We start from the raw sequence: 11,362 nt of genomic DNA, 5'->3' as shown, positions 1-11,362 counted from the left end.
AAACAAGCTGGTTTTCAGCTTGAAAACTGAACATAGTACTCAGCTTAAGTTATAATAAAATTTGCAACAAATATGTATAATTGTTTGCCTTTTTTACTGATTTAGTTTTCACTTTAGCGGCTAAAGGTGAGTATTAAGTTCGAGTTTAGCCGCTAAAATCGCAATTTTTTCACGATTACTTTTCTTTAATAATACCCCAATAAACACAGGATGAGCGTTTTTCAAATGCAACAACTTTTCAGTTTGAGGGTAAATATAATTTTCAACATAAATTCAACTTGACTTGATATAGCTCATATTCAATACATCTTCAAATTGTTTGCGAATTACTTCCAATTTGCCAAAATGTTGACGAAATCTTTGAAAAGGTGTTGGAGATAATATGAGAAAACTTTGAAAAACACTACCCTAAAATGCAACGAAAAAACCATGTGATTTTCAATACTTATTTGTGCAACGAAGTTCGTGGTTAATTGCAACCCAATAAACACAGGATGAGCGTTTTTCAAATGCAACAACTTTTCAGTTTGAGGGTAAATATAATTTTCAACATAAATTCAACTTGACTTGAAATAGCTCATCTTCAATACATCTTCAAATTGTTTGCGAATTACTTCCAATTTGCCAAAATGTTGACGAAATCTTTGAAAAGGTGTTGAAAATAATATGAGAAAACTTTGACAAAACACTACCCTAAAATGCAACGAAAAAACCATGTGGTTTTCAATACTTATTTGTGCAACGAAGTTCGTGGTCAATTGCAAGAAATTAAAAAATGGAAAATTTTAGACAAATAACCAAATAGTTTATAAAAATAGGTAAGTGAAAATAATAAATGAAATAAAACTTTAAGGAAGTCACTAAATGTATATCTCTTTGCAGAAAACTAAAATTATGGATTCTACGTTCTTGAAAACATTAAAAAGCTGACCGATGAAAAAATGGTGGACAATTAACTGGAACTGCTTCAAATAGTTTATAATAATTGGTACGTCAATATGAAAAATTAAATCAACACTTTAGAGAAGTCACTAAATTTAAATCTCTTTGCAGAAAACTAAAATCTTTGGATGCTACATTCTTGCAAACATTAAGAAGCTGACCAATGAAAAATGAGTGGCTTATCGACAAGAAAAAGTTTCCAGAAACATTACAAGTACAACCAATTAAAATTGTTAAAAACAACAAATTGTTGAAATCAACAACTTCTGGATGAAAATGTGCATCACATTGTCAGTTTAATTCTTATGCTATTATCAGTTTAAAATGGATATTTTGTGAATTTCTTCTGCTGGGAATCAATTCTAACACGCGGTTTTATTTTAGCCGCTAAAATCGCTAAAGTGAAAACTAAATCAGTAAGAAAAATGCATGAAATTATACATATTTGTTGCAAATTTTATTATAACTTGATAGGGAAAAGCCCAAAGCAAATTTTCACAAAGTTTGTGTTCCTTAAAATGGACTATTAAAGAAAAGTAATTGTGAAAAAATGACGTTTTTAGCGGCTAAAGGTATTAAGTTCGAGTTTAGCCGCTAAAATCGTCATTTTTTCATGATTACTTTTCTTTAATAATCCATTTTAAGGAATACAAACTTTGTGAAAATTTGCTTTGGGGTTTTCCCCATCAGGTTATAAAAAAATTTGCAACAAATATGTATAATTTTATGCCTTTTTCTTACTGATTTAGTTTTTTTTTATAACTTGATGGGGAATAGCCCGTAGCAAATTTTCACAAAGTTGCGATTTTAGCGGCTAAAGGTGGGTACTATGTTTGTTGGCACGAAAAAAACTTCACTTAACCATTCTTTCGCGTTGAAAAATGAGAGTGTTGACAATACATTTCGACCGAAGAAAACAGCTATTTTGGAGCTAATCCGCGTTTATTTCTCCGCAATTTAATTGACAACATCGCCAAATGTCATACTATTTTTAATTATACATACGCAGCAGCTGATTGTTCAGATACACGCATTCATGATAATTGTTTTGAAAAGTGTTTTTCTACCAGTTTTTGGATTGTTTTGCAAAAAAAATCTCATACAGCACTGGACACTAATAATTGTTAAGAATAAAGCTCCAGTCGCTCTACTCCTGGTGTCTTACCACATTCTGCAACAGCTTTTACAACATGTGGTACATTGTCTTCTTCAGCTTTTCCAAATGGATACCGTCAATTTGTAACGCACATCAAAAAAACATATAATTCCGGTGTTATGCAATCTTTTACATCATCCGCAGCAATGGGTTCATAATTCGTTCAGCAACAAACTTAATTCGTTGGTGTCCACAATATCTACATAATCGCATTGCATTAACAGTGGACAAGAGTGTACTTATGCACATGCTGTTGCCGCCTCACTAGCAATTTCAACTCCAGTGGTCACCACCACAGTTCCCACAAAGGATAATAACGCCATTTCATTTGCCAATATTGTTACATCGGGGGGAACAACCAACTTAAGCCCATAACTCAAGTTCAAGGGTAGTTCCTAAGCCAAAGTCACTGTTCCCGACTTATATTTCGTCACAAAGGGATGTTAGTGTTCTATACCAGACTCTTCGTTGACTGAAATTAATACATTGAGAAGCAATTGGCTGGTTTACTGAAGGATGTTATACTCTCCCAATCTATAAGTTCCAATAACTATTTCAGTCACGTTATGAAATTCAACCAGTGTTTTGAATTGATAAAATGCAAGAATGCCGCTAACTGAAATTTAAAAGCCACAACGAAATTAAATCGTTTCATTCCAGCCATTTGGACAAATAATGAATATAAGAAAATTATTTTGCTATTTAAATAAAAATTATTTAATTATTTACTATAAACATTTATTTTGGATATAACTTTGTTCAGAAAAATTTACTAATTTTATATTAAAAAGTATAAAACGTATAAGACCACCCAATTACCTATACCCCGGTATATAAAAATAAGACAAGTTCGATTATAATTTTATTATGAGTTTTTATTAATTTGTACATTTATACACTAATTAAAGACCCTAGAACACAATGTTTTCTTTTCTGGATTATCAGCTTTCTTTCATTAATATTGTTATATTTAAAAATTTTTAATTATCATTTCTCATATTTAGCTTTCATGTTGTTTCCATTAAAAATTAAAATTGCATTAACATTTCTTTTGTTCAGTTCTCATTCATTTACGCCTCTTACACACAAAAAACGAGCTCGCTTAACAAATAGAAAAGGGAGCAATTACGAGGAGCGGTAAAATAATAAAAAAAATACGATTCATTTCTTTGTAAAAAAATGGGTGTTGAATGTAGAAGCACTGGGTTTACAGAGATAAGACGAAATCGTTTTTAAGCATATTTTAAAAAAGAAATCTTCATCGATTACATCTGCAGTATTATGACAATTAGCTTCTTCTACTTCTTCGTGTTCTGTGCAAACATTATGTTGCATAACATTAGTCAATTCTAAATTAGCAGGGGATGATGATAAATGGTGGCCTGGTTGTATCTCTACAATATGACGCTGATGGAATGCTATTGTTGCTGATGGCTGAAGCGATGACGGTACCGTTGTAATAGGCGGAGTTTCCAACGGGCACCGGTCGCCGATTGGAAACTCCTAGAAGACATTCCTTAGGGGTAAAATTTCACCCAGCCACTTCTTCGCCAGCAAAATCCAATTTAACAACATCACCTGGTAAACATTCCTCCACATCAACTTCATTCTCTGCCGTATTTATACGGTTCAATGTCATTGTAATATCTGGACCAGACTTAAGTCCCACGGTAGCTCCTGCTAAAGCCATTGTAGTGGTGGGAACAACAAGATTCGATCCAGCTGCTGGTGATACTATTGTGGATGATTGTGAAACCACCATTGCATTAGTATTGCATTTGTATTACTAACGGCAGCAACAGTCGATATTGCATTTGAAGAATTAGTAATAGTGGCTAATGTTGGAGTAGTATTTGCTGCCACCCCAATGGGACCACTCACTACTTGGGCGGCCGTTGTATTTGGTTGTTGCAATACAATATTTGCGGTCACAGCCACTGTGGTCGTGGCAGGTGTTGAGGGTGCTATGTTGGAGTTGTTCACTGTAGCTGATGTAGTGGCTGCAATTGTGGGTGTCAGGGATGTGAGGGCAGATGCTACTGTGGCAGAAACGGCTACAGAACCAGATGCTGTTATATATGTTATATACATATAGCACACCGTTATTTTTATTTCGTCAATCTAATTGCATTTTTATATAACAACGCGAACCACTTTTGTATTCTAATTTAATACAAATCATTTGAATAAATCAATTATTTCTTAATTCACATTACAAATGGCGCCATGTTTTGAAACTAACTAATCTCAACATATGGAAGGATTTAAAGCCGACCTAATTAGGGACTATGCACTTTATGTCAGTTTTTCAACTCGAAAAAAACAAAGTACCACAAATGAAAAAATATTTCGGTAGTTTTTCGCATTTTTGGTTTTGTATGGGATTTCGCTTCGGAAACCGAACATAGTACCTACCTTAAACTCGAACTTAATACCCATCTTAAACTCGAATTTAGTATCCACCTTATGCCCCGTCCAGACTATAAGTTCTTCCGGACGGAATGTCTGTGTTTGTAAAGAATCCTAAGGGGACCTTATACGGTCGGATAAACACTACGACACAACACGTTGCGGCGAAAAATCCGCTGGTATAAGGTCATGTTCGCGTATTGCGGCATAACATAAAATTAAAACATCTTTAATTTTTTTCTGGTTGGGAGGAACAACTCTTCACGTGTAAGGAATGTTCGTCAAACATTAGCAAAAACAAATCTATTTTCATAACAAGCATTTCTGCAATGACATTAATGATGGATTGCTAATTCTGCTTGAATTTATTGTTTCTTCGAGTTTTAATTAAAAAAAGACTTCACACATAACTTTTCGTCAATCTTCATTGTTTATGTTTATGCTTCTTCTTATTTCTTCATGTTGTTATCATAAAGGGTGATTCTTTTGAGGTTAGGATTTTCATGCATTAGTATTTGACAGATCACGTGGGATTTCAGACATGGTGTCAAAGAGAAAGATGCTCAGTATGCTTTGACATTTCATCATGAATAGACGAACGATCTGCCACAACGTCGAATTTTCAGTGAATGGGCCCTAGAAAAGTTGGCAGAAAATCCGCTTTTTTATCGACAAATTTTGTTCAGCGATGAGGCTCATTTCTGGTTGAATGGCTACGTAAATAAGCAAAATTGCCGCATTTGGAGTGAAGAGCAACCAGAAGCCGTTCAAGAACTGCCCATGCATCCCGAAAAATGCACTGTTTGGTGTGGTTTGTACGCTGGTGGAATCATTGGACCGTATTTTTTCAAAGATGCTGTTGGACGCAACGTTACGGTGAATGGCGATCGCTATCGTTCGATGCTAACAAACTTTTTGTTGCCAAAAATGGAAGAACTGAACTTGGTTGACATGTGGTTTCAACAAGATGGCGCTACATGCCACACAGCTCGCGATTCTATGGCCATTTTGAGGGAAAACTTCGGAGAACAATTCATCTCAAGAAATGGACCGGTAAGTTGGCCACCAAGATCATGCGATTTGACGCCTTTAGACTATTTTTTGTGGGGCTACGTCAAGTCTAAAGTCTACAGAAATAAGCCAGCAACTATTCCAGCTTTGGAAGACAACATTTCCGAAGAAATTCGGGCTATTCCGGCCGAAATGCTCGAAAAAGTTGCCCAAAATTGGACTTTCCGAATGGACCACCTAAGACGCAGCCGCGGTCAACATTTAAATGAAATTATCTTCAAAAAGTAAATGTCATGGACCAATCTAACGTTTCAAATAAAGAACCGATGAGATTTTGCAAATTTTATGCGTTTTTTTTTAAAAAAAAGTTATCAAGCTCTTAACAAATCACCCTTTAGTTGTTCGGGCAGTGTAAAGCCTGGTACTAAGATAACGTTTTAGCACGAAAAACTGTTATACTCCATATAAAAAGCGTTAGCGCGGAAGAAAAGCGAAATCTTTGGTTTGAGCATTTTTAAACACATATTTATACAACCCTAGATTTTTCGCACGAAAAAATAGGCAGGCATATTATTTCGCATAGATAAGCTAACATCCTTGAAGCGATCTTAGTACTTAGCATTAATTAAGAAACAGCGCCATCTACGGTGAGCAGACAAACAACAGCGTTGTGAATTGACTTTAAACTCACTCATTCCAGTGCGTATTGGGTTACTTTTGTCGTATGAAGGAGAACCGGTTCATGATTAACAAAAACAGTGCGTCAGTGTTGTAAAACAAGAACCGGTAATTAAAATCGGTTCATTATTGTTGTAAAAACGATGCCGATAACAAATCGATAACATAATTTCATTGGATTTGTGATTTGTGAGTGAAGAAGTGAAGAAAGAAGAGACAAAATATATCAAGAATTTGCAATTGTTTACATTTTCCATTTTCATTGCATATTATAGTTTAAATCAGTTATTCTTGCACACATGCAGTTTAAATAGACTCAATGAGTTCATGGTAAGTGTCAGAGCCATCGATGATTTAAAGCTTCATGTAACCACAATACACTCCGTGACCATATTTTTAGCGTCCTGGGCAGTGAAAAACGCACTTTTATACGATTTAGGATGGACTATTGATAATTTACAATAGTATGGATCCATCGAAAACTTCTGGACAATACATTTATTGTACTTTTTGCTACTTCCTATGTCTCTCACAGTTTTTCTGAAATCTTACCGTGCTGATTCTAATGCATTTAATTTTTAATATTCTTAGCAAGACTTACCATAATTGAAGATATCTGTGCTGTGTGGAAGAAATGTGAAATTTTGACTAGATTCGGAATATTTAGCAACAAGCAAAATAGAAAATAATGACAGCTCCACAGCAGTATTCCCTCAGATGGAATAACTATTTCCGCCATCTCACCTATGCACTGGATAATCATAGGGTCAACGATGATTTTGTCGATGTTAGCCTCTTGTGTGATGGACGAAAAATAAAGGCTCATAAAGTGGTATTATCAGCATGTAGTTCATATTTTAAGGAGATTTTCACAGAGAATCCTCATCCGCATCCCGTCATTATTTTTAAGTTTATCAAATTTGAAGATCTCAATTCAATAATAGAGTTTATGTATCAGGTAAGTTAAAACAAAGACACTGATTTTTGGTTTTTTTGTTAAACATTTGTAACGTGTGTTTGTATTTCTTTTCATTTGCTTTTTTAAGGGCGAAGTTAATGTCCAACAAGAAGCATTGCAATCATTTTTACAAACGGCAGAACTGCTGGCAGTCCAAGGCCTAACAGCTGAAGAAAAGGAAAAACCCAAACCGCCAACACCTGTGATTGACGATGAGAAACTTTTAAAGTCTATACCCAGCACTATACGGGCGGTCAATGATAATACCGTAGCGGCAACACAAACCATTGATATACCCCTCCTACCCACACAATTGCAAATGCCTCCTTTACAAACCACTGTACAAAATCCTCCACAGCATCAACAGCAGCAGCAACAACAGCATCATCATTTACAGCCCCAAATGCAGCATATACAAATTCATCATAATACTCAATCAACGGGCAATACACATCAAGTCACTACTCACCAAGTTTCCACGGCAACGGTGACGACCACAGGTCACCAACAGCAACATATACAGATACAACAACATGCTCCCCAACAACAACAACAAACACAAAATCAGCCAGTCCAAGTCACCCAACCGGGTACTATGACCACAAATATAGTTACACTTCCCGCCTCAGCTACAACAACAGCGGGAACGATGAAGAAACGAAAAATAACATTTTCCGATGATGATGATAATATTTATACGACAGAATCTGTTGATGAACAGACTATAGTAAAGAGTGAGTTTATAAATTCATTATTTCATCATATTTTAAATAGCAGCACTGTGAAATTAAAATAATTGAGTTTCGGAACAAAAATCGTGGCTTATTTTTTTCACTTTTACTCAATAGTTTTCAAATTTATTAAATTTTAATCATCTGTATATATTTTGTGTACTACTTTGTTAATGTTTTTCTCTATATTTTTTCAAATTAAAATTATTTTTAAAATCTGCATATTATTTTATTTTTAATTTCGAATTTTCGCAATATTTTTCAAATTCTCTCGATATTTTTCAAATTAAAATTATTTTTAAAATCTGCACATTATTTTTTTAATTTCGAATTTTCGCAACAACTTTTTTGAGTTTTTTATCAATTTCAAATTAAAATAAAACCTGTTCGAACAAATTTTGATTTTTTTTAATTATTAAACGTCTGTACATTGTTTTTTTCTGTTTTTTTTTTAATTTCGAGTTTTTGCAATATTACGTACATTTTTCAAATTAAAAAAATCAATCTTACAAGTTTTAATTTTTAACAATTTTGTAACATCTGCACATTGTTTTTTTTTATATATTTTTTTTAACAATAATTGTGTACTACTTTTTAAAAATTGTTCTCAATAATTTAAAAACTTCATAGAAAAGAATCAATCAAACAAATTTTAATTTTAAAAATTTAAAACATCTGCACATTTGGTTTTTTAATTATCTTTATTTAGCTGCTGATATTAACCTTTTAAGAGGTGCCATAAAAATGGATATACCCGAATATATTGTTGGTGATGTTGATGATCGCCTCTCCGATACTGATGGAACGCCTGGAAATAATCAAGATTCTGGAAATGGAGGACAAAATGTAACTCAATACACATCTGAATATGAAATATTAACAGAGTCCGAAATTGAAGAAAAATATCAACACTCTGATAATGCAGAAATTTCCATAGAAATGGGTAAGTAAATTAGTGATGTTTAACTTGAGTATAACCATAATACGTATTATTATCTTTAGGACGTCTGTTAAATCAATCAACTGGAAGTGGAACTCATCATCCAATGGACGATACAAACTCAAGTTCTAATGTTTTACTAAAATCGGATAATAAAGGTGGCAATACAACAGGTATGTTTTCTCATTTAACATTCTATTATTGTGATTGATATATTATAAATTTAGTGTTAGTGTTTTTATTTATTATGCTTCCTTTTTTTATATTACAAAAATATATATTTTCAAAGTAGTGTGGACTTAAAAAGTTAACATTTATGTTTGACAAACGAATATGTCTCCAAAGTATTTGCCAGTTTGTTTTTGTTTCGTATTGTCTGTTAGTTGAAATTATTAGCTTTTGATTTAATGATAAATATTTCGAAATACTTTTGAAATGGAAATATTTAGAAAAACTATAATAGATTTCCAAATCCGGTATAAGGAAAATGCCAATATTAGTTGTTCTAATTTTAAATTCAAAGTTTTTACGAACCATTTATAACCGATATAGTTGCCTATGATTTTACTTTTTTCCCCTATATTTTCGATCCTTTTTTTTTCTTATTCAATTTGTAAAATAATTTTTTTGTGACATTTCAGTGTTGAAACTTTCTATAATAGCATGTGATTTTCATCTCATCTAATGCTGCTTAAATAAATTTCATTTCAATAGTAGACATTTTCTCCAATTAAGGCATTAAGACAAACAAAATGTTTATGAATCTCATTTAGGGACTTTAAGGAAGATTAAAGGTCTGGAATTTACAAACAATTTTTGGTTATTGACAATTCTTTGAATAACATTTAAATACCTAAAAAATGTACGAATTTGTTATTCGCAAATAAAAAAAAACTGATTCAATCACGGAATTATTGATCCAATTAATTTTTTTATTGAAATGTCTTCAATCACAGAAATGATAGTACCAATTAACAAATTAATTAAGATTAATTGATCCAATTAAAAAACTAATTGATACTATTAATTTGTGTGATTGATTTTTATTTCAATTAAAAATATTTTTGAATCAATTAAATTTTTAAATGTGAATTTTTTTTAAAACTCAAGATTTTAATTGGAAAAATTTTCGTGAATTTTTTTGTGCATTCAGCAAAATTTCCTATGGACAATGTTGTCTAGTATTTTTCTGGTTCCGGTGATTTTGGAAAAAAATCCACAAAATTATCCAAATTTATTAAAAATTCCTCAACTCAAAAATGATAGTATAAATTAACAAATTAATAGACATTCAATTAAAATATTAATTACTCCAATTAAAAAATTAATTGTACTATTAATTTGTGTGATTGATTTTTATTTCAAATAAAAAAATTTTTTGAATCTATTAAATTTTTAATTGAGTATTTTTTAAAATTTAATTAAGATTTTAATTGGAAAAATTTTTGTGAAATTTTTTCTTGTGCATTCAGCAACATTTCCTATGGACAAATTAGGACACTTCGTTGACAAAAATCTCAAATTAAAATTCCTCCCAAAAATCCCTAATAAATATTTGGCAATTTTTTTATGAAAAATGGAGAAATAGACTCTGTAGATAATAATTAAAAATTTTAAAAATATATAAAAATTTTTGTCATACCAGCTTGCGAGATCAAATAAGATCAAGATTTTGAAACACAACCCAAAGAGACCGGTGATTTTGGAAAAAATTCCACAAAATTATTCAAATTTATTAAAATTCCCCACCGAATCTCCAAGATTAACCGTTGTTATAACAATTTGGATCTGCTTATGGGTCTATCTCTGGGATGATGGATTTTATTTTAATATTTTTGAGTTAATTTTAATCTTACCTAAAAAAATCGTATATTACCTATTTCTGCTGCATCCATTTTGAATTCTTCACTGTAAGCAGTTCGATTTTGCCTTGACTTCGAATTTTCAGGTCGATTAATTTTTGCTTATTTTAATTGAGATGAATTATGCAAGGCAAGCACCATTAGGGTTGATCAAATTATATGGACAGTTGGAATTAAAATCTATAATTTGTGTGGTAATAATATTTTCTCAAATATCGATCAGATGAAATTAATTGATCCGTATAATTTTTTAATTGAAATGTCTTCAATCACAGAAATGATAGTAACAATTAAAAATTTAATTGATACTATTAATTTTTGTGATTGATTTTTGTTTTTTAACTGAATATTTTTTAAAACTCAATTAAAATTTTAATTGGGAAATTTTTCATGAATTTTTTTCTATAAACTCTTTCATCGATTGAGGAATAGTATATGGTATGTGTTGGAAAATAACTATCGATTTTGAATTAAACAACCGTTAAGAACTAATCTTTTTCATTGATCACAAAATGAAAGCATAGAAAACTTTAAAAAGCCTTGGTCGACTTTTCCATTATTTGGAAAAGAATCATAAAATCCAAAACCTGTTTTAACTGTGGTTAAAATTTTCAACAATGTTGGGCTGTAGTTCGATATGGGTGCGGTGTAACTTAAAGTAATTATGAATATTTT

The 11,362-nt window shown here is 31.8% G+C and overlaps 1 protein-coding gene and 1 long non-coding RNA gene across 5 annotated transcripts in view; both read left to right on the top strand.

Moving 5' to 3' along the window:
• The first annotated feature begins 275 nt into the window (after nucleotides 1–275).
• Nucleotides 276–1,198, top strand: LOC142232267 (uncharacterized). Its single transcript, XR_012721070.1, has 3 exons — nucleotides 276–818; nucleotides 883–988; nucleotides 1,054–1,198. It is a non-coding gene; the product is annotated as an uncharacterized LOC142232267 (long non-coding RNA).
• A 5,168-nt stretch (nucleotides 1,199–6,366) lies between these two features.
• LOC142232213 (uncharacterized) overlaps nucleotides 6,367–11,362 on the top strand; it is a 10,754-nt gene continuing 5,758 nt past the window's right edge. For 2 of the 4 annotated variants that reach the window (XM_075302945.1, XM_075302944.1), the window contains exons 1-5: nucleotides 6,368–6,526; nucleotides 6,788–7,154; nucleotides 7,243–7,888; nucleotides 8,595–8,828; nucleotides 8,888–8,998. In XM_075302945.1, the coding sequence (XP_075159060.1) occupies nucleotides 6,885–7,154; nucleotides 7,243–7,888; nucleotides 8,595–8,828; nucleotides 8,888–8,998 (1,261 nt within the window). In that variant the 5' untranslated portion in view covers nucleotides 6,368–6,526; nucleotides 6,788–6,884. Of the gene's footprint in view, nucleotides 6,527–6,596; nucleotides 6,661–6,787; nucleotides 7,155–7,242; nucleotides 7,889–8,594; nucleotides 8,829–8,887; nucleotides 8,999–11,362 lie in introns of all 4 variants that reach the window. The other 2 variants (XM_075302943.1, XM_075302942.1) reach the window with 2 other exon arrangements.

This window comes from Haematobia irritans, chromosome 3 (genome assembly GCF_050003625.1).
Source record: "Haematobia irritans isolate KBUSLIRL chromosome 3, ASM5000362v1, whole genome shotgun sequence".
NCBI classification, from domain to species: domain Eukaryota; kingdom Metazoa; phylum Arthropoda; class Insecta; order Diptera; family Muscidae; genus Haematobia; species Haematobia irritans.
This window is presented reverse-complemented; position numbering and strand designations above follow the sequence as displayed.